Source organism: Penicillium solitum (assembly GCF_028829755.1).
Source record: "Penicillium solitum strain IBT 25940 chromosome Unknown utg000001l_segment0_segment0, whole genome shotgun sequence".
Lineage (NCBI taxonomy): Eukaryota > Fungi > Ascomycota > Eurotiomycetes > Eurotiales > Aspergillaceae > Penicillium > Penicillium solitum.
The window spans coordinates 6,790,382-6,817,545 of record NW_027072121.1 but is presented as its reverse complement, the minus strand read 5'-3'; the positions used below and the strand labels follow the sequence as shown (position 1 = coordinate 6,817,545).

The 27,164-nt window shown below is 47.7% G+C and overlaps 8 protein-coding genes across 8 annotated transcripts; 5 read left to right on the top strand and 3 right to left on the bottom strand.

Moving 5' to 3' along the window:
- Positions 1–137: 137 nt before the first annotated feature.
- Positions 138–909, top strand: N7455_002592 (uncharacterized protein; the record flags this gene model as incomplete). The annotated part of the gene is made up of 2 exons (XM_040953281.2): positions 138–270; positions 320–909. 2 exons carry the CDS (start codon positions 138–140, stop codon positions 907–909), a joined length of 723 nt encoding a protein of 240 aa, XP_040816241.2.
- Positions 910–1,895: 986 nt separating this feature from the next.
- On the top strand, positions 1,896–2,602 carry N7455_002591 (putative GAJ protein; the record flags this gene model as incomplete). Its single annotated transcript, XM_065604313.1, has 2 exons — positions 1,896–1,898; positions 1,952–2,602. The coding sequence occupies 2 exons, from the start codon at positions 1,896–1,898 to the stop codon at positions 2,600–2,602; spliced, it is 654 nt and encodes a 217-aa protein (XP_065462804.1).
- Positions 2,603–3,628: 1,026 nt separating this feature from the next.
- On the top strand, positions 3,629–5,950 carry rim8 (pH response protein PalF; the record flags this gene model as incomplete). Its single annotated transcript, XM_040953330.2, has 2 exons — positions 3,629–4,090; positions 4,154–5,950. 2 exons carry the CDS (start codon positions 3,629–3,631, stop codon positions 5,948–5,950), a joined length of 2,259 nt encoding a protein of 752 aa, XP_040816253.1.
- Positions 5,951–6,285: 335 nt separating this feature from the next.
- Positions 6,286–7,042, top strand: N7455_002589 (putative secretory component protein shr3; the record flags this gene model as incomplete). Its single annotated transcript, XM_040953265.2, has 2 exons — positions 6,286–6,331; positions 6,423–7,042. 2 exons carry the CDS (start codon positions 6,286–6,288, stop codon positions 7,040–7,042), a joined length of 666 nt encoding a protein of 221 aa, XP_040816153.1.
- A 469-nt stretch (positions 7,043–7,511) lies between these two features.
- On the bottom strand, positions 7,512–8,709 carry N7455_002588 (uncharacterized protein; the record flags this gene model as incomplete). The annotated part of the gene is made up of 2 exons (XM_040953344.2): positions 7,512–7,873; positions 7,932–8,709. The coding sequence occupies 2 exons, from the start codon at positions 8,707–8,709 to the stop codon at positions 7,512–7,514; spliced, it is 1,140 nt and encodes a 379-aa protein (XP_040816273.1).
- A 5,108-nt stretch (positions 8,710–13,817) lies between these two features.
- Positions 13,818–14,528, bottom strand: N7455_002587 (uncharacterized protein; the record flags this gene model as incomplete). Its single annotated transcript, XM_040953288.2, has 1 exon — positions 13,818–14,528. The coding sequence occupies one exon, from the start codon at positions 14,526–14,528 to the stop codon at positions 13,818–13,820; it is 711 nt and encodes a 236-aa protein (XP_040816279.2).
- A 2,100-nt stretch (positions 14,529–16,628) lies between these two features.
- Positions 16,629–18,768, bottom strand: N7455_002586 (Zn(II)2Cys6 transcription factor; the record flags this gene model as incomplete). The annotated part of the gene is made up of 3 exons (XM_065604312.1): positions 16,629–18,319; positions 18,384–18,584; positions 18,648–18,768. The coding sequence occupies 3 exons, from the start codon at positions 18,766–18,768 to the stop codon at positions 16,629–16,631; spliced, it is 2,013 nt and encodes a 670-aa protein (XP_065462803.1).
- Positions 18,769–23,427: 4,659 nt separating this feature from the next.
- On the top strand, positions 23,428–26,001 carry N7455_002585 (SAM and PH domain-containing protein; the record flags this gene model as incomplete). The annotated part of the gene is made up of 3 exons (XM_065604311.1): positions 23,428–23,430; positions 23,487–23,660; positions 23,728–26,001. 3 exons carry the CDS (start codon positions 23,428–23,430, stop codon positions 25,999–26,001), a joined length of 2,451 nt encoding a protein of 816 aa, XP_065462802.1.
- Positions 26,002–27,164: the final 1,163 nt, after the last annotated feature.

Genomic DNA, 27,164 nt, shown 5'->3' with positions numbered 1-27,164 from the left:
GCTTCACCGGATTAAAGTTGGACCGGCGCATTTATCGAATTTGGTTGCTTTGAGATCCTCGATCTTCATTCACTATCCGTTGCACATCACTGTTTGATTTGCCAAACCTTGATTGGTCTTCCTGGCAAACCTAAAGTATGTCTGTTGCCAGGTCACTTGACTTGGATGAAGACAGTTTTGTCGAGCAAGTGGAAGATAAGGAGGAAGCACTGGGCGATAAGCCTTCGAGGCACATAAGACGCCGCGCCAACGTCTACGATGCGATAGCTGGTATGTTTTCCAAACTCGCGGAGCCAGAACGAAATCTAATTGTAATTAGGTCGTGTCAACCCCCGCGGTGTCAACGCTCCCAGTACAGTTGCTTCTCAATACCGCGACACAACCGCAGGCGCCCGAAGTCTGCGTCCAGAGGAGCTTCTCTATCGCAAACAGAACATTCCAGCAGAATCAATTGAGGAGGAAATCTACTTCGCGCATGAGAACCTTCCCTCTGATCAAGCCCTCCCGAACTCCGACCTCCTTGAGACAATACATGCCTATGCAGCCGACTACTATGAATACGCTACGGCAGACAACGGCAAAGATGATCATCAGACCATGGATGAGACCGCATTGCTTGCATTGGGGATCCTGATCGAAGAGATGGCCAAGGAGGAACTGGGTGAAACCGGAGACCTAGCCCTGGTTGAAGGACAAGAACTGTCGGAGGAAGAGGACGATAAGACTGGCCTCGAGAGCGACACCACAACTAAATCAGCAGCACGAGCAGCACGAGAAGCACGAGCAGCACGAGCAGCGCGAAGGAAACGAGCAAACAGCATCGTCCGTCAGAGATCAAAACGACGCAAATTGGCTCGTTCTGTTTCTGTTACAACCGATTTTGACACCGAGATTGATGAAAGACGATGACTGGATGAGATGGCGTTTGAATTTTCTTTCCACGTTACATCCATTTCTCCGCGGTCGACTCCTCTCGGGGACTTTTGATGCCTGTAGCCGTGTCAAGCTACGCGCGATCATGCAAAGCTTCGGCCAAACCCCTCGAAAAGGAATCAAGTCACCCCATATACTGCCGTGCACAGCCACGCTGCACATGGCATCGGCACATATCCCAGTCCCTGCTACCACTATATGGCATGCAGAGAGACAAAAGTCAGACTTTGATGTGTGTAAGACAATGGTTTTGCTGCGCCTTCATGTGTGCCTCCCGCTACACGAAGGTCTTCAATGGAGCTTTACACAGAGTAATACCTCCAGGGAGAGAACTTGCGGTGATTAAACCAATATCTAGCCGACTGGCAGGGGTGCCGAGAGCCCTCTCCGAATGCGTCACCGAATGCCTCGCCGAGTCAAAGCACAATCTTGGGTATGCTATGCATCCTACAGCAGTCTCGGTTTAATTATTGCTGGCGTCGTGGCGAGATCTTGTTGCGAGACCTCGTTTCTGTTGCAGCAAAATCTTGTCTCACTTGACATTTCTAACCCAAGTAAGGTCTTCCAGGAATTGGCTGGGTTCCCAGGGGATATTAGGTTGGATTTGATCTAGTCTTGAGTGAATCTAGTGTGCTGGCTGCCAACAAGGCTATCTTGAACAGGGGTAGTGGTCTCTACAGTCATAATTTTACAATGTGTTCAAACAAAAGAAAAACAATTATGAGAATGCGTTGGAATAGGAAAGGTAAGCGTCAAAATGGAAGATGAGCTTGTATTCGGCACGGGGTTTCCATGTGTAGTGTGACAGGTAAGCAGTTCCCCGGGCCCCTCCAGGCCTGAGGGAACCGCTGACCTTGGACTCATTGTTGCGCCTCCACCAATGCTTAGTTGCCTCATATTTGTCCAATGAGTGAACGCTGGATTGATAAGCTTTTTTGAACCCATTTGACAGTCCGTGCAAGATGGTACGTGGACAGGGTTCAGTATCATTTAAATGGGACTACTGACACACCACTAGCCCAAATTGACCAAAAGCGACAAACAAGATTTAATTTTGACTCATCTCCGCGCCACTAGAACCTGTCACACGCTCAAAGATCTCGAGAAGACGCTACCCTCGGTTGCATCCATCAATGGCATCCAGGTCAAGGAATACATCCAAGCTTTGACTGATGAGGGTCAACTACGAGTTGAGAAGATCGGCAGTGGGAACTGGTACTGGTGTTTCAGCAGCGACGAAAAGCGCGCACAAGAGCGCCAGTTAGGCCGAGTGACTATGGAAGTGGAGAAAGCCCGGAAGTCTTACACCGACGCAGAAGCGGCTTTGGCCGCTGAGACCATGCGCCGAGCGGAGGAGACGGATGAGGAAGATGAAAGGGATTCCCTCATGGCCAAAAAAGCCCAACTCCAAATGGAAATTGATCGGGTACGCAGTACAGAGGCCCAACTCTCCGGACCCCTCAATTCGCTCAGCAGCAAGGGTGTCAAGCAGGTCCAAGAGGAGCTAGCGGGGTTCCGACAGCAAGCACTGCAGTGGACAGATAATATTTACATCCTAGAGGAGTATTTGCGCAAATTAGCGAGTGGAGATCGACAAATCGTTGAGAGTGTCTTACGGGAATGTTATGGAGACGAGTACGTGGACGAAGAGGGTCTTTGTGAACTATAGGATAAAAGATGGGAAGGGGAAAAAAAAGCTTAGGTTTGCTTAGCACATGGCAACGTTGGGGAAATTATGTGAAACATGAAACAAGAAACAAAATTTAATATTTTTTTTTAAAACTTGGAAGATTAAAATGAAGTGATAATCCATAAAATTGCCCCAAAAAAAAGGGGAACAGAAAACTAGCTGAGCCACCTTTGAGTACCAAGAGAAGCTTGACCGTGCGACACGCGAATAGCCATCCTTCGTTTCTCCGCCTCTCGGAGGCTTATCGCGAACTCCCGACTCTCACTCTCTCTCTCTTCATCTCTTTTATTGCATCTCTCCTCTTTTCTTTCCCCCCCTTTTCGAACTAGTTCATCGTCTCATAACATTGGCTCGTGCGTTCTCGAGTCCCACATTCCTCCGGATCTCGCGCCATCTCCAGTTACGCCTTTCCCTCTCTCCCCGGTCTCCGACCCCCCCGACCCCCCGTTCTAGACTCCCGACTACAGTACAGTATCTCGTGATACTGAATTATTCGGCCCCCTTTCAAGCCTTTCATTCTTACCGGCAATATCCACACCCTTATCTTGCGACCTGACCTTGCGTCCCGATACGCTGCGAGTTCCTGGCGGGGGTACCGTCGAAATCCTGCCTCGCGCTTCGATGTCACAAGAAACAATGTGGTGCAGTGGCCCTCGATCATAATACCCCCATTCCTTTCTTTGGACCCGGGGAATCTATTGCGCGTGGACAAGGATACATTCCGTGGATCTTTGGAAATCAGATTGTGTCCAGTGCATTGGTCCTGCACGCCAGACCCTTCGACAAAAGCACTGAGACTAATTGTGTCGCTTGATTGGATCCCTTGACGTAGGCTGACTGCCTACTGGTCTGCCCAACAATTCCCCGCCATTCCGTGCTGCCCCAGATAATACCGGCGTCCCTATCCGTCCGATCGGTGCCAAAACGGTTACAGTTTATCATCCCCATCCCTCTCACATCTGCCACGTTGTCTTGTATAGATGCAGTAAACGGCGGCTGTGTGTCATGTCCGCCAACCCTCCAACCCAACCCACGTTGCCGGCCAGTCGGAATCGCAACTCTCTCCTGTCCAAGTTTCGCTCCCCGCTCGGTCAACGAAATCGAGGCATCACCGACTTCTATATCGACCCCGATGACCCATGGCGCTCCTACTTCCCCGGCGATATCATCAAAGGCACTGTCGTTGTGACCGTTGTACGGCCCGTTCGCATCACACATATCGTCGTATGTCTCCACGGCTATGTCAAGGTGTTCAAGAATGCGATTCCAGCAGGAGAAGCAACCCCCGACTTGGGATTCTTAGGACCCGGGCGGGGTCGACGAGGCGCAGAATACTTGGGCAATGGGTTAGCAACCTTGTTTGAGGATGAGGTTGTGCTCTGTGGCGATGGACGCTTGAAGGAGGGCATTTACAAGTTTCGCTTTGAAATGGGGCTTCCTCCTTATGCGCTTCCCAGCAGCATAAATGTGCGTTTGCTGATGCGACTCCCTTCTTTTATCCAAATATGCTAATCAAATGGACAACTGCAGTTTGAACGCGGAACCATCGGCTACTCACTTACCTCTACCCTTACCCGACCGACCACCATGAACCCTACCCTCACATGCCGAAGACGGGTCAATCTTCTAGAAAATATCGACATCGCACCCTTCCCTGCACCCAGAGCTCGTATAGTTACATTGGAACCGATCTCAAGGCGCTCAAAGCCAAAGGGAAAAGCCAAATCAACAAATTCCGACGCAACCGCAGCGCCGGACACATCCTCGATCGATACCCCTATTAGTGGTGCGGCACCGTCTGTAGATACCAGACCACCGCTGAGCCCCTCCCCAAGCAATGTCAGCTCATCCAGCCGGCCTAGCGAAAGCAGCCAAAGCTTTCGAATCGCCAGCGATCCCGGTTCATCTGCAAGCACAGGACAAAATAGCGAGGGTCGCAGTGTGACCCCGTCTATCTCAGATAAAACCATCACCGCAAAGGCCGAGCTTTTGCGCGCCGGCGTGCTCCCCGGCGATACCCTACCCATCACAGTCACGATCAACCATTGTAAACAAGTGCGCAGTGCGCATGGAATCATGGTCACATTATACCGCCAAGGTCGCATAGATCTTCATCCTGCAATTCCCATCGGCACTACGGTGGCCGGGAAAAAGCCGGTATACGAAGACTGTTATCCGCGATCACGGACGGGACTTGGAGGACTTACCTTGGGAACAAGTCGGACAAGCAGCACTTTTCGCAAAGATTTGTCGCAGACATTCGCGCCGCTGATCGTTGATCCAAGTACTATGACTGCAATTGTAAAGACTTCTATCCGAATACCCGAAGACGCATTTCCAACTATCACACGAGTACCGGGAGCCATGATCAATTTTCGGTACTATGTGGAAGTCGTAACGGACCTACGAGGGAAAATCACCTCACCAGACCGCTTCATCCCGCGTTTCAACATGGTCTCCGGTGGTACTACATTTTCTCCCAGTGGGCAGGTCCTCAACCCAGCCGATTCAAGCGGCGTTACTGCCAACTGGGCCGGCAACATCTTGGACACGGACGCAATCCGCCGTGAAAAAGGTGTGATCTCAGTGGCCTTTGAAGTTGTGGTTGGGACGCGTGATTCACAACGAGGAAAAACGACGAAACGTACATCATCCACGGCTGGTGAATCGACCACGTCACAGACGGCACCTCCTGCATCTACAATTCTACTTAACCCCGTTGATGGGGAGGAGTGGCCAGAGGCGAGTCCAATGCCTAATTCTCATGGTGAATATGGGACACAGGAGTACTTCCCCGAAGAGACGGATTGGGCAGAGTATCCTGAAGATTACAGTGAACATTTCCAGCCGATGGACCCTATGGTTGCGCCTCCAGAGGTTGAGGAGCCTGTTGACGAAAAAACACGGGTACGACGTCACGAAGAGGCTCTCTTGCCTAGTCAACCACCCGACGAAGATGAGGCAGGGCCATCTACAGCACCAATGGAGGTCCCGACCGCGCCGGTTTTGCCAGATGATCATCATCTTCAAGACTACGAGCATGTGCCTTCACCAGATACAAACGGAGGGCCGCATGCTGTCCGCTCTGCGGAATCCCTACAGACTGTCGTTGCCAACGGCGCTGGGCCCAGTGAGCCACGTGTATCCGCCGACGATAAACAAGAGCTTGAGCGTCATCGACTCCAGGAGCAGGCGAGTGCACCTCAAGACGAGCCCAGTAGCCAGGAACCCAGCGCCGGGCCCAGTGCGCCAGTCTTTGATGAGGACGACCAGCTGGTCGGTGGGACGGCGCATGCAGACGAGTCGTTGCCTCGATACCAGCGATGATGTTGTTATGTACATTTGCATTTACGGGATATTCTGGAAGATACCATTGTTCGCATCATTTATGAAACGGCGCTAAAGGCGTTGAAATCTGTATCATACACTCTTATTTATCAAAATCAAGTCTCAAGTCTCATATCAAACATCAAATGATTAAATGATTAAATGATCCAATTTCCAATCTCATCAAATGCTCGGACTTCAATTTGTAAAAACATCCTTATCTCTCGGCCCCGGGCTTGGCACCCGCTTAGCGATACCTAGAGGACATCAGCCTTGCCCCTGGTCATCTTCTTTTCCCTTCAAAATAATCTCGTCTGCTTTTCTCAAATCTCACAATGGCCTTCAAAAGCGGGTCGTTCGCGACATTCCTCATTGTCTGCCGTAAGTCCCATCGCATCACCAATTTCCCCGGATCCCAACGGCAAAGAGGCCACGAGACTGTAATAAAACTAACCCAATCTCACCCAACCAGCAACCTGTTTCTTCCTGGGCATTATCTTCTCCCTCTTCCCTTACGACTACCCGATCCTGTGGTCGACAGTGACAACCCCCGCCGCGCACTATGACTATCTCGAAGCGCATCTGCGCTTCCTGCACGCCTCACCCCCGCTCATCCCACGCATCCTGCACATCGTAATCTTCCTCGGTCTCGCCGGCCTCCTCACAAAGCTCTACAAGCCCTCCGAATCAAACATGCTCTTCGACGGCGCCTCGCTGGTCCTCTACATGTGCGGCGTGACAGTCTACATCGCCAATATCGTCAAGGGTCTGCGTCTCGCCTCGGCCGGGCAATACGGCTCCCAGCTCGCTGCCTCCGCCGACGAGAATGAGCAGATCCTCGGTCGCGAGGACTCGCTCAAGGTACTTTCTGCTAGTAATACTATTCTCGCCCTTGTCCTTGTCGGTATCTTGGTTCTGCAGGCTGGTCAGTGGTATGCCGAGCGCAAGGATGCGCAAGAGGATGAGTCGTTTGCGACTAGCAAGAAGAGTGAGAAGGAGTCTGGTGATGCTACTGCTACTGCTTCTGGTTCGTCGACTGCGACTGCGGGGAAGTCGGGTCGGCAGGGAAGTCAGCGTAAGAAGAGCAATTGATTCTAGTTGTTGATTGTTTCTCTTGCTTTTGATTCGTGTTTGTCTTAGGGATGAATACTCGGTGTGGGATGGTGCGTCTGATTACTTGTTTTGCTTGGTAGCTATTATAATTTTCTTTTTTAGTAGCCTACGCAGACGGGGATTTGCTGTCGCAAAGAAAATCATTGGAGACGCCTTTTTTTTTCTTAATTGTCAATGAGGGCATGGAACCCGATATTCGTCTATGTACATATGGTGGTCATAGATATGGTATGGCATGTCCATACGAAAAAAACAAGATAGCAGATGAAAAAGCAGGATTACGGCATGATATGTGTCCGAAATGTATGGTATGGACAGAGCAGAAAAGAAAGACAAACGATCATAGATGCATGTAATGTGGACATATGGTATGGCGATGCAGAAGGGGAATCATTGCGCAAGTCGTAAAAGATGGTGTGGTATCATATCATGCATGAGAAATTCAAGTTCAACGGAATGAGAATGGGCTCCGAGGGAGATCCGGTGAGCGTGGGCTGAGCGCCTTGGCGAACAATTCCTCGCCGGAATCATTACTCGGGGTACGCGAGATTGTGCCCATGGCTGCGAATCCGTTCGAGTCGGTGTTATTCTGGGCTTCCTGCAGAGCTGAGGGTGGGAAGACGGCAACCGGCTTGAGTGGTTCCGGCTCGGAGGGGTTGGTGTGAGAGTTTGGAGTTGGGGTGGGATTGGTGTCTGGTGTCGGCATGGAGTGGATGTGCTGATGCGCAACGTTGCGGAAGGAGCTGAACGAAGGGACGGCAACATCAGGAGATTGAGGCGAAAGAAGATGGGCGGCATTGGAAGCTGAACCTGGGTTTGGTTAGTCTCAGGGATATAAACAGTAGCAATTGGGACCAAGGATGCATACCATTATTCACAGCTAGATCCTTCTCACTTGTCTGCAGCTTTAGTCCCTTAAGCTTGTCGCTCAACTTATTGCCGCTGATAGGCGACACCGGCGTGGCTGGGTAAATGGAGGATGAATTTGAGGAGTCATGGCCATTGGAAATTAAATCGACATCGCGCGACCCGACTCCAAAGTTTTCCTCAATCCACTCCTTTTCTTGAATGGCCATGTGCAGAGCAATGCCTTCAATGTTGTTGCGAGTTTCGGCGGCAATCTCCGCCTCGAGAACCCGAAGCCGTTTCTTTGCCCAGATTGTATGCAACACGCCCTTCTTGCCCGATGTACGTCCCGTCGCACCCAATTCAACGGGGAATATAGCGGGTAGGGGATTGAGGCGGATAGAGTCCTGTGGCCTCGGAGGTGGAGGGGTCGCGGAATCAGTCGTATTTGACGGGGTGGACCGCGGTTCATAACAAATCGTAACAACAGGCGGGATGGTGGTATTGGGCGGAAGCAAGAAGTAGAAGCGACGTAAGCTATCACTAGGCCGTTCATCGGCAGGCAGAATGGAAGTCTTTCCAGCCCAAGAGACATTCCACGATCCATCAGTCGAGGATCGAGTGAGATCGTCGTCCTCCCACTCAATCATCAGGATTTTAGTGCCATCGTTTCCCTTACCGGCCTCGAATTCGAACCGGGCCAACGAGTTTATTGACAGACTTCCGCTCTTGGGGCCACGAGGGGTTTGGAGCTCAGTAAACTCGGTGTCCGGTGTGAAAGTGGGGGGCGCTTGAGCCATGGCTGTGGATGAGATCGGAGAGAAACACCGTACTTTCTAGGCGTGGGGGTGTACAGAATGTGGAATCGGTTGACTCGGGTGGTGCTCGGGGTGACGCACGGCTCAAGGAAGAAGGATTACAAGAGATGCAATAACTGTTTAAGTGGGAAAGGAGTGAAGCTGCACCTGAAAGAGGGACGAAGGACTTTGGGCGGGTCGATCACGGGATTTTGGGAATCCCTCTATGTGCCCTCCATTTTCCTTTTCCCACTTTGAGTGGAATACCTAACCAATCTAAACAGGGGTTGGTTTTGGTTTGTTATCATTCGCTACTTGCCACAGAGTACAGGGGCATGTCACAGCCATCAATCGCATCACATCGCATCCCAGGCTTTGTTTCCCCCGCCTCTAAATATAGAACCAAAGCGGCTGCACCGATTCAAAAGTCAATAACAACCGACTCCTTTTAGAATCATCATCAATCGGGGGCACCGGCCTTTTATGTCCAGAAAATAAAATATCTGGGAAGAAAATCCCTCAATGGACCATGATAACCGCAAAAATAGATCATGTTTTCGAGGCCCATGTAAGGACACATGGTCGAGGCAAGTGTGATAGGCCCCGCATTCATGCATAGAAAATGCATTCTATTTATATCCACCACCAATCCAAGGCTTTGATTCAAGTGCATCCCTGTATCGCCTTCGATAGGATCATATTTGCATCTTTGACCGCAAAAGTGTGAGTTCATTCAGCAGCAAGCTGTACAATCTGCTGTAGAATATGAAACACAAAGAGAGGAATGGTTCGTAGCTTGTACCTGTCGTGTACCTGTCGTAAGCCAGCAATGAAACAACTTTAGAATAAAAAAGGATTGAAGACGGTTAGTGTGATTGGAGTGAACGGCGAATAGATCAAAGACTGCCAGATACCTGTCTCTCCAGGTCACTAGTGCCACCCCATTGCAACATGTCCTAATTCGAAGGTAGACGAGCATGCATGATCTCGCCGATGGTACTCTTAATTTAGATTCTCTATTCCATATCAGGATATCATCCGAGTCAACAAAGGCGTGTGTATCATACTGTATGATACTGAAAGATGGAGAACGGCTTTCAACCGGGAGAAATACGCACCAAGAGTGTATTAGAAGCGGAGAACCATCAAAAAGTAGATATTTTTGGAAAGGATGCATCCGACATTGCAGCTCTCTCACGTAGTTTGCATATCTGACACCTGTAGATTGATCATTCGGTTTCACAGACGATGGAATCGGCGGCAGCGTAACCTGTTAGTTGAGGGGATAAGGCACTAGTGAAAGAGAACATGCAACCTATTCATAGCTCAACGCCCTAATTGGTCGGTTCAATAAGAACGGTAGCATCGATCGTCGCCGAAGATGCAGGAACTGCGATATAGGGCAGAAGATGTGCAATTAGAAACCCCTCATTGCTAAGTTTAGCAATTTCAACTCCCCTGAAGCGGAGATGAAAAGTATCAAACGTGACGAGTCTTCCTAGACCAATGATATAGAAACATTGATTGACCAGAAGTGCAGATAGCGTGCACTTCGGATGTTCCGCGGCATCGCTGTTAAGCCTATTGAATCATTTGACAGGGCTCCAACAGCCGATGAGCGCAAAGTATATCTCCACCTGGAAGAAAATAAGCATAATAACTTGATGGGTTCTATTCTTGGAACGGTGGACACTCATCCTGATCACCCATGGCGAAGAACGGGGCTCACCTATGAATAGTCTTTCAAGGATAGCTGAGGTACTCCGCACGCAAGGGCATGGTGCTCTTGTCTGGTATAAGTTCGAGCTGATCCCAGAATATTCAAAATGATTGGCGCACAAGGCAGGACAAGATACCAAAAAAAGAACATAAAAAGCTACGAAAAGTCAAAAGGTTGATCAGCTTTTGCCGCTATCACAGATTCCTAGGGTGGTGTGCAATATAATATTGATATTGGTATAGCAACCGGAAAAGAAAGAAAGGTTTGGGTCGAGTCAAATTGACAGGCATTTCTTTGCTATTCAGCCTGCCCTAGAGATGTTATACATAGTTGGATATACTATGGGTGATGTGAAGTTGACGTCCTGACGAGTTCCAAAAATAAAATTACAGAATTAAGCTAAACCTCACTTGTGGGGTAAAATTAGAACATTCACTTGGCAAAGGTAAAATATCTGATCACGGGCCTGGGATTTGGCCTCCTCCCAAGGAAGCTAGTCAATTTATGCACATATAGTCACAGCGCCTATTTCTCTGCCATCGTTGGTTAGGATATCCCCCTTTCCTCAACATGCAGCCTGGGATGGATATCTAATAAAAGAGTCTTCACGCTACCTACAGTGCGGTCAGTATGTACTTACAAGGGTACTGCATGGTGGCACACCGGCCTTTGCCCCGAGATCATCATAATCAACCTCACCGTTGCTATAGAGTAAGTCACATATTTAGGTGGGGATATGAAGTGAGGCCTACATAATGATGACATTGTAAAAAAGCCCACTAATACAGCTAGTACTTGAAATTATCAAGCCATGGAAGTCTAGTTGGGGAATTACTTGTCCTTATTCGACACTAGTCTACGTGAAGTTAAAATGAGCCAGTCTTTGACAGTATGGAGCAAGATATCAAGGTTGCCACGTTACACCAGACAAAGCACCCGGGTAGTCGACGCTGGAGTGCATACCTAAACACACCACAGTGGGTCCAAACCTTGGAACCTTGGAAGGGGCTTCGTGGAGCCAACCATGGTTAATAGCGGGGCTCGACGGGCTCCGAGCCCGTAAATATGAGCGGCTAGTACAAATATGGAATAGCGTAGGCGCTTAAAGGTTGCAGGGATATCACCGGGCACAAAGCCATATGTGGAACAGCGTGCAAGTATCTTTGAGTCAAATGATTCAGATGTTCTCCTATGCATCCTCAATGGTCAGTCATAGCTGGACGCATCACTTGATTTAAGTTGATGTGAAAAGGGGGAAGCTTCTAAGAGTGCTGATTGACTCTGATCCATCACGGCACATTTGCGTAAGAGCATGTATGTATCAATACATCCAGTAACAGTATGTATTGAGCAACATATTTGAACCGAGCAGGCCATATCCAAAAACTGATTATTTGCTGGTCGTAAATTGATTCAGAATTAGCTTCATTATTTTTATATATATCAGACTTACTCAATTGGCTTAGAGTGAATGTATGAAATCAAAATTGTAGTAATAATGTGATTTCATACATTGGTGTATACTTCGGTATTTTTGAACCTCCCGGATACGGAGCATTAATTGTATACTAACGGAGGGGCAATAAACTTGGCCACAAAGCGGGGGACTGTCAAAATACTCTGATAGCGCAACATAATGTTATGAAACAACGATCGACCCGTCTCATCTAGAGTTAGTTCCAGCAAAATAATTGCCATCTGATACCATAATACACAGCAAACAGTCTTTGTATCTGGGGTTCGAGTGTTTGAGTCTAATACATACAACGATGTATGTAGGTAATACTGAGCTTACATAGTTTACCATAATACATCTGCCTAAATAGCCATGACCTAGATGTAGTATTGAAATACTAGTGTAAACTAGGCGTCGAAAACCGATGACTGTGCGCTGAGCCTCACTGCAGCTACAATCCTGCGAGTCAGGGTTTGATACTTGGTCCATTAGCAAGTTTGGATTGTATGTTGTGTGGTGCAAGGCAGACAGTGGCGGTCGAGGGCTGATTTGGGAGGAGGAAACTAACCGCTTGAGGCTCTCAGCCTCAACAAAGGAAGCTGCTAATATAGACCATATAGACCATTAAAAATGCTTATAGCTGTTAGAGCCGTACTATGGGACCTTATCGAGCCGCTCAATGCTCCTTTAGGCATACCTGAAATGTCTTTCGTGGCGCCAGGATCTGGGGGCGGATTAACAAGCAAGGACCTATACGAGTCTTGTAAAGCCATACAACCAGAGTAAGATCTCTATAGGCGTATCTAATTTACCAGATTATAGCTTATCATTCGAACTTCTACATTCGTGAGAAGTAGGGGCCAGCGGGATTGCTTCCAGAAAACAGCTTCAATATCTTGATCATCTAGGTAGATAGATAGGTATATGTCGGAACATTTGTATTTGATCAATCATAATAAAACATCCGAGGCCCAGTAAACACGCTAGAGGCCCCTTGTCTAGGTCAGAATGCATAGCGCTAGTAGGCATGTCCCCTGTCCCCCGCGGATGTTGGATGTTTTGTTGGATTTTGCCGCTTCATAATTAGTTACCGTTAAATGCATCCGACACGTGGATATGGCTGGACATTAGCCCTGTTAAGTTGTCAGTGATACATCAGCTCATGATAGGATAGACTCGAGCAAGAATTCTCCGCCTGACGGATGGCCCCAAGGCCTCGGCCTAAGACAAATCCACAGATAGATGAGGCTCTCACACTAAGCTTCATTGACCGGACCTCCATAGCATACAAAAGTACCATATCCGAAGATGAGGCTTTGGAGGCGTACTATTATAGATCATAAGGCGATGTATTTTTGTTCATCGTATGTCAATAATTACAAAAGGTATGTAGTGAAATTTGCCAAAAATATGCGAAATATAAGCAGTAAGACATAAATGCACCAAAATATATTCGCCGTAAATGCTACCAGATTGGTCATTGGACCAATGTTGACGCCTAATATAGAAGAGCCAAGACAAAAGCAGAGCCCGAACCATGTTCCCCCAAGCTGCCAACGAAGCCGTCCGATGACAGACAGTACAGTACAGGACACAAGTTTGTTTCCCGGGTTAAGTTTTGTCATATCGCCCACAAAAACAACGCCATGATTGTAAATTCAAACCCAATCAACTCCGCATCCCCGATTGCTCCTTGTCCCTGGCGCTTGTAAGGAACCCACTTTCACAATAGAACGTAGGAATGGAAATGCCAAAGCTGAACTATCAAGGGTAAACTCGTAAATTTCAACATTAGGCAATAGTATCTGGCATGGTTTTCAGAGCCCAAAGGAAATTTGAAGAACCGCTTTGCCCCAAAGCCGAAACGCAGATTACACGTATAATCAAATTCAAGATAAAACGCCGCATATTATGAATGGAGAGAAAGATACCAGCTCAAACATCTCGACATTCTTGAGTCTTGCGTCTTTTTCCCTTTGGCGGGGGATCAAGCGGGGTACGCTTGTATGTAATCGTGCGGGTCACAACTTGTCGGACACTGACTGCCTTTGTAGTTGCACTTCTCGGTGCATCAAGATATCGGAGCTTCCAATCTGATGGGGAATATGGCGATCGAAGACTAGTCGCACTGCGAGGAAGTGCGCTCCATTGGGTCGCACTATATGGACCCGCGCTGTACGGGGTTGCACTACACGGGGTGGCAGTTCGCGGCGAGTCTTTTGAAGAAAATGATTTAAGTGACTGAGGAATGCGTAGTCGTCGTAGCGCAGGTGGGGCCTTGGCCGACTTCACAGTGCAAGGGGAGGGTGGTGGGAGAGAGACGGCTGGCGTGGCAGGGGACTTGACAGAAACCCCGGGGGACAGCGCGGGACTTGTCGCAGTAGATGGTTGTGAGATTGGCGACGGGTCACTTTTTTCGATTGAAAATTTTGGGAAGCCTCCAGCGCTGACAGGACTTGTGAAGACGGGTGTTAATGCGTTGAGGAAATCGGTATATGCCAGTGGGGGTGTGATAGGCGTTGCGTTTCCATCTTCGCGCTTGATGTCATCGACGGTGAGGGTCTTGGACTCCTTGTGTATCTCTGAAGGGAAGATGAAGGTCTTCGGCGTCTTTAGAGGATGCAAATCAGGCTTTCGGACCGGCATCTTGCTCAATGGGTAATTTGCAAGTCGGAAGAAAAAAGCGCAGAAAGGTCGAGGTAGGCTGCTTTGGAGGGAAGTACTAGTGACACAAGCACAGGGCGCGGGTCGGCGAGAGCGGGTCGCTCGCGTCTTGATCAAAGAAAGACGACAAGACGTCTGAGTATAGATGGAGACGAAGGTCAGGATAATGATCGAGAAGACAGAGTTGAAGAGGGAAATAAGTAGGTCTTACCAAGAAGCAAAGTCTCAGGGAGGGCCGAGGAGATCTTTTTCTATATGGAGAGTAGGACACGAAAGCTGGACGGTATTGTACAAAACCGTAAAAACTATACCGTACTGGACGGTATCAGTCAATACGTCGTTGATCGACTAAGCCAAAACGAGTTAGCGTAGTCAATCGCATATTTGGCCCCGAATGGACTCACCAGTCCTGCTGTCCGGACTAAACAAACTAAGGGGGCTGAGCAAAATGAGAGGATTCGCCCCCAATTAAATTGCAAGCCTCAACGATTGTCCGGTTGGGATGAGAAACGTACACAAGCGACCAGCACTTGGTTAATAAAATGAATGAATGAACACCAGCAAGGTGAAAGATACCGGATGATAAAAGAAGTCAAAGAAAAAAAGAGGATTGATAACTATGTACAAATCAATTAGGAGGAAAACTCAAGTCTTATTATATAGACCAGCAACCCCACCTAGACAGACAAATAACCGCTTCAATAATAAAAAAGGCTTGAGATAAAACAACGGTCGCATTATCGCGCGCCTCCTGGATCAGGAGCATCAGCCTTTCTCTACTCCCAAAATACGTATCCTCCACGCGACGGCGTCGACCGGCGGCTTGGTTTCTTCAGCAACCGTGCACTTGCGGCACATCGCCCCTCCTGGTTCGCTACCATCAGAGCGCGCGGCATTCATGACATTAGCGGCTCGACATTGTACAGCAGACCGGAAGTTTGACGTGCCACTAGTTGTGGGATTCTCAAGTCAACCAGGGCTCCAGTGGAACAAACGGCAGGGTAAACATAGCAATTGTTTCATCAATCGCTGAGGCCACTGGCTTCAGTTATTGTCCAATCATACCCTCTCTGAACCAGCGGTTAGCCTGCAGACACCAGTTCTGCAGGACCTTGTTTACACCAGCCCCTTGATGCTACCCTTTGAAGAACTATCGTACATTATCCAACATGCTTCAACTCCACAATGGATCGCTGCAGGACATGTCCCTTGTTTCATCACGCAAACTCTGCCCTGATAGTATTGCAAGTGCCAGATGAGCGTCGTTTTCGAAATTTGTATGGCCGTAATTCAACGATAGGGAGCTATTTTTGTCTATTTACCGCCCATTCACTTAATTGCCATGGTGTTACCCTAGTTGAGGACAAAACCATCAAAGGGCGCCTCTCATCTTATGAAACAGCGCCATACTAGCAATGCGGGAGTTGTGGGATTGACCTAGTGTCGTGTTGTCTGAGGGTCGGGCGCTTGTCCTTGAAGAGAATGTTTATTTTGGTATTGATATGAGGCAGTAGAAGAGGGCATTTATTATTTAATCTCTAGGCCAGCAGAGTGAATGGAGTACAGAGACATATTCTTCCTATAATAATCCTATCTACCACCAACAAAGTGAGAGCTATCGCTGCATAACAAGAAAATGCATGTGTCTATACAAAATGGAGACTCCCTGAGAAGAGGCACAACTTTAATGGGAGGAATTCGTCTTGTTTCAAGCCACGTCAAGGAGTAGCGAATTTAAGGAGAGATCGTTGGCAGCCAGGAAACGCATATGAACAACCCACCGAGAACCAGAGTTCATACCGAAGGCAAATTTGATTTAACCTAAGCTAGGCAACACTTGTAAAAGTCACAAAAGCACAAAAACGAGAGTCAGGGGATATAATCCAACGCGAAGCCCAAACGCCCGAAAACAATAACGAAAACACCAGCTCTTTGCTCAACTATGTAGGATATATGAAAACCCGAGTATTTATTCAACAAACAAGACCGCGGGAGAGCCCGGGAGATACCACTGAATGATCTAACGCTTTGACTCGCATATGAGGTTAACCATGGAGGTTGCAACTTTCTCTTACGACATATTCAAATCAGAAGATGGCGCCAGCCGTTTCGGTTCATGACATCTCGCCAGTGAACCTGCTGCCTCTTGATTTCTCGCATGCCAGGAGACAAGAGAGGAACAGAAGGGATAGCATCCTGTCTCATCTCCGCAGATTGATATCCTAGCTCGGGCTCGTTCGCCCCCGAAGGGAAGGACGGGCCGACAGGATCATCGGATAGCCGCCAGTAATCATTCAACAACTGGTACATGCGACCAATACTTCCTAATTCGGCAAGGTCTCCTAAGGCAATCACTCGATTGTGTAAGACTTGACGGAATGGGCTGGAGGGAGTAGAGAAAGAACCCGCGATAAGAAGTGGCCACACAAGAGAGCGGTCGAAGCCAAAAGGTCCTGCTGGAATGTAGGTCATGGCGTCTGTCAATGCATTAACAAGATTGATGGTTCTGGTCTGGTCGCGATCGCCCCCAGGAACGAGGCTGCAGAGATAAATGCAGGCGGCAATACGGAAGATGGCAGTCATGGTTTTTGTCAACGCATCAGGACGAATTGCCCCAGTTTCCGCTGAGTACGGGCTCATTAGCGTTGAGTCGGCATCTTGGGTGTATTCCAACTGTTCGCCCAAAGCGGTGACATGTGTGGAAACAGCGCCGGAGTCAACACGGCCCTCCAATTTGAGTGATTCTAGACAGGCAACTTCGGAGATGAGGTACATAATGCGGTCATCGCATCCCATGAGTTCTCGGAGTCCAGAGGAAGTTCCACTTAGGTGCTTTGCGCGATAGGAGTGAGCAAACTGGGGTGTTTTCCCAAGCATTGTCGCACCCAGGATGTCAATCCAAGTGGTTAACGACATGCTAAAGGGAGGCACTGTGTGCATCGGACCGCATGGAATTAATTGGTTGGTTAAATCCAGTTTGGTGACCAGGTTTGATGCAGCTTGGAAATGGTCATTCCAGGGGATATCGGGGAGATAATCATCGGGCGCACCAACCGAGCAATGAAAGAAGATCATTGCAAGCGTCGCATCCAGAATATGGTCATGGTCAGCATCCTTATTCAGTGCTTTACACAACTCAGAAATGGCTTCATAGCGATGACGCATAATATCATGGTCGATTTGTTCACCATGTAGTCCACTTGTTGTTTTGAGGTGAATTGCGGCGACACTGAGACAGCAATGGAAGTATGACTTGTTTGTCTCTAGAGACTGAAGAACAGACCGAGCCCGTGCAGAACCACGCTGGTGAACCTCCAGGATTGGGAAAATCATACGCAAAACATTGTCCACGAAATGATCCAGAAGAGGCCGGTCATAGTCATCGACAGGAATATTGGCTTGTAGAGAGGCATGAGATTGCCCGACACGTTGATCACCCATCAACGTATTTGTCTGGGAGAATTGACGCGAAGATTCAGAATATTCTTCTTGAAGCCATTCATCTGATGGGAAAGTGGGAAGTGTGGCGTGAAGTTGTGGCGGGCCCATCGCATTGAAGGTTGAGACCGAAGAGTCATGTCGCAGAGGTACATTGTTCACAAATGTTTGGCGTTCGGTTTTGACATCAACTTCGTAAGGATAATTCTGAGAATAAGATATCGGCACGAATCCAGGAGTCGAAAAGTGTGCTGCGAGATTGGGATCAGTATAAATAGGGCGGCCGAGGTCGTGTCCTGCAGAACTCGACGACGAGAGGGCACGGTTCATATGCTCTGAGGAAGGTATTAGAACTTGATCGATGAATACTGAAACCATTCAATAGTTGAGTTGACGCACCTTGAAGAGAGCCACTTCGTTCCAATGACTTGGTCTGCTTTATTTTGATTTTGATCCGTTCCTTTTGTTGCCTTCTTTGCTCTGCATTGCTCCACCATATGGGCCGTTTATATTCGCACTTGATGCAGAGGTTTGCACAGGCTTTGCAAGAGGGATGACCTTCGTCACACTTTTTTCTTCGTAGGCGACACGTGAAGCAACCTATGTAAATTATCGATGTTAATAACCCAAACAATATAGTCGACCAAGTGTAAATGTTCATACCGGAGCGAGATCTTTTGTGCAACCGTCCAGACTTGTCTCGTTGCCCATTGAAAGACGTCTCCGCAGCAGGAGAATTCACGTTGTTTGTCGAAGCGACGCTGGAAGCGGTTGAAGCTGGCATTTTCGCAATACAATCCTCAATATCCAGTATTGACAACAAGAAAAGGTCAATCAATGACCAAAGCAATCGAAATATTTGGAGGCGGGGGCGGCACGGCCGGCGAAAGAATAATATAGTTGATGAGGAGGACCAGCCACCTTATTCGCAACTAAACACAAGGCGCAATGGCAAAGCTGAACCGGCAGCTTATACACTCTATTAAGGGTATAATATAAAGGAAGATGGAAACGAAGGATGGAAAACAAATTGCTTCGAGACGATTTCAAAGGATATCTTTTATCTTAAGATCTCGGATGCGGCGAGTTATAAGTCTGAGCTACGATCAGCGGCCCTCGCATGCATGCTTCTAATTTTGTTGGAAGCGGTAGAGGAGCCTAGTTCGAGTCGGAAGAATATGCGAACATCAGGTGGGGAATCCAACCACAGCGGCAAATCAACTTCGAGGCACAGGTTGTTGGCCGGGTCCTCAAACTAAATTTGGGACGCGACAGGGGTGCAAGCACGAAGAGTGACGGACGACAGGTATCCAAGGCCGATCCCCTAAAGTGGCGTCTGCAGCTAACAGATAATGATCTCTGGTAGGACGACTGGGGCCCCCATGATGCACGAGAGTTACAGCGGACCTGCGAGTTATCCCTGCTAGTGCCCAACTATTTGGGGGTAATCACCAAGTCTCAAGTACCTCAGTTACCACTTAGTGCAACTCTGGACACGGCGTATCCTGACGCTGATAGGCTCTCCATCGAGAACTTACCTCTCTTTTTTTGCTTTTGCTTTTTTGACGTAGGGGCTTTCAGCCAGTCAAACTTCTATATTTGGCTAATAAAAAAACCAGAAGATGATTCCAATTCTCCCAATGATACAATCTACAAACATTTTCTCACATGTCCCAACCAACCAACAATATCTGAAAATACCTCGTGTTGGATTATTCCTACGTTTACTGTAAGAAAGCGGGGTTGTTGGTTCGTTGGAGTTGGAAAAATTGATACCGCTAGAATGATAGGTGACCAGCCCATCTTTGCGAGTCAGGCAATTTTCATTTTCACACTAAACCCGAACTAGTAGGAATATTCGGACAGGACTGGATGGTATTGGCCGAAAAGTAAATGGTTGGTGAAGACCATGCAGATTTAGACTGTGATGAAGAAGCAGGTCTTGCATGCCAAGCTTCCCTCTTTGAATTCTGATTCGCTGATTGACCATAAGCCCTAAGGTGGACTAAATTTTAGTGTCATCGGTGTCGTGCAGAACGGTGGACTCATAGCCAACCGTGGGCCCGGCCCGGGCAGACTGGGGAACGCTAATGCGCCAATGTTGACGCTCGGACTGTGATAAGGGTACATCTGGCAAAGACTCCTTAATTAGCAACACTTAAGCGCCTTAATTAAAGTTAATTATACTGTTCTTGAAAATGAAGCAGCATATGATTTCCTATTTCTGATAGACCGAATGACCAAAATCCTTCCAAAGTTCTATTAATAATTAGATGAGGCATTATTAGGGGGAACTATAGACTATTTGTCCCATAATTAGCAACCAAACAACCAACGAAAAAGACCCGTGGACATAATTAGCATCAATTTGAGCGGGGTAATCAGGGCAATATGCCGAGTCCGCATCCTCCAAATGCCTCATTGATCCGGATACTACCCCAGGAGCACTACGATGTATGTATGTGATTTCCGGATTAAAAAAGATCTGCTCCATAATTGGGTTCCGACCAAATTTGCTCTTCTAAATTTGGAATGAAATGGATTAGCCATGATTGTTTATGTGCTTAATTTAGACACATATAGTAGTAATAGAGAAAAGACGAGTCGCAACTACCGCGATAATTGATTGAATTCCGGATAATGCATAACGCCTTTCTTATGAGACCATTCGGTCGATCAATTCTCTCGGGTTGAGGCTAGCATGATGTGACCACGGCCGATATTGAATTGCATTTTGATTGAGGCCAGGTAGCACTTTATACCCACCGGGGGTTGAACTATTATCGGAATTACCATATATGTAAGTACAGGGCAGCTACATAGGTTATACAATGACAGGGGGAATCTTTAAAGAAAAGAGATAGTTATAGGGATTATTGTAATAGTTATGTATACTTCACACACACAGGTAGCCCAGAACCAGGTGTAGAGTAGAACCAAAAACATCATTTTACTTTCCCTAGGATTGGAGCATTAGGCGTTGCCAAAGTGAGAAACAATAAGACAAAGTATTTTCGATTGTACCCCGAGTACAACATAAAGACCGTTGCCAAGATAAATTTCGAGGCTACCTGCATAAGGTACGGACCAATCAAACATATTCGTCGATATGAGTGGACGCAGACTAGAAGTTGTCACATGGCCCCAAAATGACCTGTGCTACGGGCACGTGCACCTTGGGGCACAATGATGTTGTATATTCATCGAAGAGTTTTCTTTCCCATGTGTCCATCCGAAAACACCGATAAAAGGTTAGAGTTCTGCTTGAAAGTGATAAAATAGACAATACATATGAACCCTAGGTGTTGATGAGGAAACACCCGCTCTGCATGATACACATGGAATAATAAAACCATGCAAGGCTGGAAGACTCACCCTCAAAGGAACAAAATACAATGTTTCCACCTGGCAAATAATAGTTTTATATATGATCTAAGACAAGCAATAAGGTACATAAAGAGCTGGCTGGAGCTGAAGTGCATACTTACTTGTAAGTATTGCGCACCACTACTCCAGAATACGTGATTGAGATTCTAGTACGTACCTGAATATGTAGATTTACATCCGAACCACATTGTCCCGCGGAAGACTGGCTCATTCAAAAAGAACATCAAAGTGCGGTCAGGGCTATAAACAACAGATATTTTAGATTGATCGAGTGCATTTCTCCCCAACGCCACCAAGTTACTTACGCTAAGTGAGGAGTAGGAATATTTCAAAACATAACTGACGTAAAGTGCATTCTACAGTCATATATCAGATAGAGAAAGTATTACTTTGTTCGGCCTTCATTTGACATTGGATCAAATAAACATCATATCGTATTACTCTATGCCATGGCTTCACAAGGGTAAAACATGCTTGGGAGTTACAGGATTGGGACAAAAGTACGTTATGGTGGGGAGTAAGTAATTATTTGGTCCGGTATGCCAAATGCCTGGTGTGCATGAGCATGCGATGTGATTCATGCTGGCTTCAAGTGGAACTGTCACACAAGTAAGTCATTGATGAACTAGGCAGAGAGAGAAGTAGAGAAATTCTCATTTATGTTGTAGAGGAATTGACATGAGAATCTAATTTCAACCGAGGTCAGGGAGTACGGAGGTTGATTGTGGCAATGACCGATCCCGAGTTTGGGAGATCAACAATATTAACACGGGTAGCGACCGCACGAGGCGGATCCCTTGAGCAAATTGTATGGATCACAATACGCTATACCCAAATAGTTTCGGTTACGATGTGGTTCTCGAGGCGCGCAAATATAATATTGCTTACCACCTAGGGAGGGTTTGTGAGCGACTAATACTCCATAATATAAGCCGACTTTGCTCCATCAAAAAACCATTTGATTGAAAACCAAGAAAGCTACTCCTTTCTACGTATTGCACAGAATTAGATATTCCCGTACAGCATACAGGATAGAGACCTAATAATCGCTTCGGGAAGACAGTCTGAAGAAAGAATGATCTGCAGTGTGATGAGCGGATGGGTACGGGTGATTGTGTGACTGTTAACCACTTAAATCCTTCTCGAGCCAAATCCTTGACTGGTCAGAAATCCTGGTTAATTATTCTCAAAGGGGCTAATTTGGGAACATACACTAAAATCCCCAGTACTATTTATGGGTAAGCTTCAGATCATTCCACCTTATCGAATTGAGGTGGGTGTTCCAACTCGAAGAAAACGGGCATGCCAACACCCCTGTTTCGATGGACCTTATTTTGGCCCCAATCCCCCTGAATCGTCGAGGAAATACCATCAATTTATAGAACTGAATACGAAACCCCTCTACGCGCCGGGAATTATTGTAGACGTCTCCCCAGCCCGTAGAATTGTTGCCAAGATTATCGTCACAGCAGTAGCGCCGTGATGAGTAGCCTCTCACAGACCGCCATCACCCGCTTTACTCAACCCCTCATGCAGGTTCGATGTGAACTGAGTTGCATCTCGCCCAACGAGCATGAGAAGCACCCAGTCCTACTAGATGAAAATATGGGTCTTTGACCACCAGCCTTCCAAGCTAGTGTTCCAAGTTAGCTTGTCGGCCACCTAGATGCATCATCATGGGCGCCTCGCGGTGCTTACCGCTGAGCCATGCCCCCAGTTGTTGTCTGAGCTGCAAGTGTAATTCGTTGAATTTGTGAAATCGTCCGAAACCCTTAGTACCGAGCGATTTTACTGGCTCCACAAATGAACAGGTAACAATTCCCAGATAATAACTTGGTACATAAACTCATCCAACACCCAAATTACTCGTTTCTGACCTTGTTCCCCATTATCATATTATTCTAGCGTGCTTGAATACTTGGCCCCGCAATCACCAACATAATCCGCACAGTCCTATCAAGACCTTTGGGCTGGTCATTCCACTGTTGGTTATTTCACTGCCAACAGTCTGAAGTATAGTGCTGGCACTCCAACTAGACTGACCCCCGGTGACAATATGGTTCGTTTTGGTTGGATCTCATGTGAATTTTCATAAATATCTAACATGAAATAAAGGACGCCCAATATGCATATCACATGAACTTTCTAGTAAACCAGAAAGAGGAACCCCTGCCACTCTTCCCTCCGAAGACTGCAATTCATCGGCCATTTTCGGAGGCAACGGAGATCTTCGAGGAAGATGAATACCACAGCTACCCAGATAACTCACCTATGAGAAGTGTGGCTTCTGTGAGTGACATTCGTCCAAGCCTTGAACTATGCTGTAAACATGACTACTAATCATTTCTTCCCTTAGTTTGGGACTGGCAGCACATCCACAGCCTCGACCCCGGACAATGTCACAACCCCAAACTCGACTGGACTGACGGCTTTTCATTTCCATATCGATGACAACCATGTTCAAGGCCCGACCGGTCCCCATTTATTTGGGTCGTTTACTGGGTCTGACCTCCAATCAGCCACAGACATCCATCCAATGCTCCAGCAAACACCCATCAGTACTACGGGTCCTTATCATCACAAAGCCTCAAAGTTTGATCCTTTCCGAAGGGATACACCAGTTCCAAACCGCTCGACAGGGCCGACGCCTGAGCCCCAACAGCGCACACCCATCGCTAAGCAGGCCCTGTCACTTGGTCGTACTGAGCCCCAAGACTGGACGCCTGAAGAGGTTGTGGTATGGATGCAAAGCCTTGGGCTCGAAAATGATATCGTGGATACATTCTTGGCCAATGACATCTCCGGCTCTATTTTGTTGGAGCTTCAATCTGAAGACCTTAAGGAACTTGAGATCGCGTCTTTTGGCAAGCGGCACAAAGTTATGAGCTCTATCAAACAGCTTAGAGACAGCGGCGTGTTCACTAGCACGGATACTTCTTCTTCGCGCTCACGCAACTCGAGTGTCTCTAGTGATGTGGCGTCTACTCGAAAAACATCAGTGATTTCAGACAATAGCTGCAAGTCCTGCTCCACTGCCGATAAGAAACCAAGCAATGCGAAGCCTCGGGCTCGCCGCCAAAACTCGGATGGCAATGCCCGCAAGAGAACTGATCTTGTTCCTGGTGACTCCGTCTCTATTGTTGCCATCGAACAGCTTTTACCCAAATTGCACCAGTGCCCCAAGGGTGAAGAATGTGGTAAGTGGCAAAGGCAACAAGACAAGCTTGCTCGTCTCGCTCAAGATTTGCCATTCGAGCATTTCGGCTCTCGCTGTATTGTTACGGGAGACCCCGGAAACCCCAAGACAGCCCCAAATCTGCTCAAGTCCCCGAAGTCCGCAGTTACTCCCTCGCCCATCGCGTCCTCGGATATCATGGGACCTGGTAAACCATCCGCCTACCAACTTTCCCAGGAAAAGTTGAAAGACGTGAAACCTAGGGATCCTCAAGAGAATGTGCGAAACTTCTTGAACTTCCAGAGTCTTGACCGATTGCAGACAGTCAATCCATCTCCAACCCCTTCGAGGGGAGTTCTTTCGTCACCTGAATCAGAGTCTTGCAATTCAGCGAAGGTGACACCTACACTTGCTGAACATCTTCGGCACCTGCCCAAGCTTAGAATTCCGAGCATGCATGACTCCAGTGACGGGTCTGTTTTTACTGAAAACATATCAGCTCTACGCACTATCACCCCTTCTATCCTATCCCGAAGAAACCATTTCCCTTATCGCTCCACTGTCCCTGGCGGACAAGAGCTTATCTCCCGTGATGTGGCAGCCTCGCCGGCAGACTACTACCGAGTCGACCCTTGCTATCGGTCGGAAACACCATTTTCGGATGTGGATGTGGATGTGCCAGTAACTGCAATTCAGATTGGGCCAGTGGCACGAGAGGAGTCGCAGTCAGTGCCTCCAAATATGCGCTTTGGAAATAATAAATACGTGGCGGATGAGCCAATCACCCGGCCATCCTCAACCAAGCCAGAAACTAATTGGCGAAGTCCTTCCATTCAAACCGTTGCCACAATGGACCCTCTCCAAGAAGGCCGCGCCATGAGTCCAATTGAAACCCCAGAAGACCTACAAAGAACACCCCGTGCACCTCAAATGCGCAAAAATACCTTGTTCCCCTTCAATAGACGTGGCCAAGACGATGTAACCCACAGTGGGTGGATGAAGAAACGGAAGACCACCAAATTGGTGTGCCATGACTGGGAAGATCATCGTTTTACGCTGAAGGGCACACAGCTCTTAATGCATGATGATGATGTGTCTATCCATAGAAACTCAAAAGCCCTGGAGTATATCGATGTCGACGATTATGCAGTAGCCTGCTCTTCGTTTGCGTCGAGGTCCAAGCTGACGGCGGCATTCAGGAAGACTGTCCTCAAACGCAGTGATAACCCACAGGATGTGTCGGCCTTTTCATTTTCCTTGATTCCCACGCCCAACGGGAGCGGCTTTGTTGACCGCAAGACCATGTTTTTGAATAGTGGAAAGTCGCACCACTTTGCTGTCAAGTCCCGCGAGGATCGTATTGACTGGATGCGAGAGCTTATGCTGGCCAAAGCTCTCAAGCGTGGTCGAGACAGTGGCGCCGAGCTCACCTTCAATGGGGCCAATATGATATGAAACCTCTGTTGGTGTCCCCCACGACAAGTCTGATTTTTTCTCACTCCTTCTGTCTTTTTCCTCTCCTTCTGTCTTTTTCCTTTTTGCTCTTTACTCTTGCGATACCCGTGGTTGCATGACCAAGAGTAGCAGTACTCTTTCCGCACCTTATGATTTTTGAATAACCTAACGACGTCTTGCCACGAATTTCCTTTACTTTGTTATGCTCTTTTATGCTTATTTCTTTTGTCATATTGTCTAGTTAGAAGGAGAAGAATACCCGGCAGACCGTGGAAGGCTCACGCTATCCTAGTCGCCTTGAGAGTTTATTCACAACGATAAATACATCCCAAGTACATTTATCACATAATTTATCTCAATATTAGTATTCTGTATAAAGCATAATTTTCAAAATTCCAAGATAAAGTGACCAAGAACGATGCCTGGGAATGCTGGCATCCATCTGCGGACATCTGGGCCCCCTCCTACGCCGCATCTACCCCGTACGTAAACACAACATATTCCGTACAACGTACATGGGTAACAGGGGTGATGATTTGCTCTATTATTAATAACTTGACCTCTCTACAATTTCGACGTTTGTGGCGGTCAGAAGTGTGATATGCATGGAAGGGTACATATCACAGATCCCAGCGGCTAAACTACCATCGTTAGTGGACGGAACCCCTCACCCTGTGGACAAGACACAAGGCTTGAAATGCAGGCACTAACGCCGCTCCGCCCCAGTTATTTGTCGAGGACTGCTTTGGTGGCTTCAGCTCAGGTTGTGTTGCTTGCTTTGACCTAAAAAAATAATAAAATTTATCCTCATAGGCTACAGTTATTTGCGATACGAAGTAGCGGCGTCGATTTATGTTTCATGTCGCGCCATTAGTGGGCGTCGGCGCTACAGCGTACAGAAACGTCTCCCTTTGGCTACCATATCTCCTTGAACATTTTTTTATCACAGTTCATACAGGGGTCCGTCACTCGGCCCCTCCAAGTCCAACAACACATGCTAACTCCATTAGGAGTGGTACAATTCCATGGAATTAACACCCTGCCCCGGGTTTCCGCCGCGTGCCTCAGACGACACTTTCTTTCCACTGTCTATTCCGTATCTCTGCCTGCGAGTTTGTCACCCTTGGCCTTTTTATTACTCTGATATATAGTCTATTTTCTTG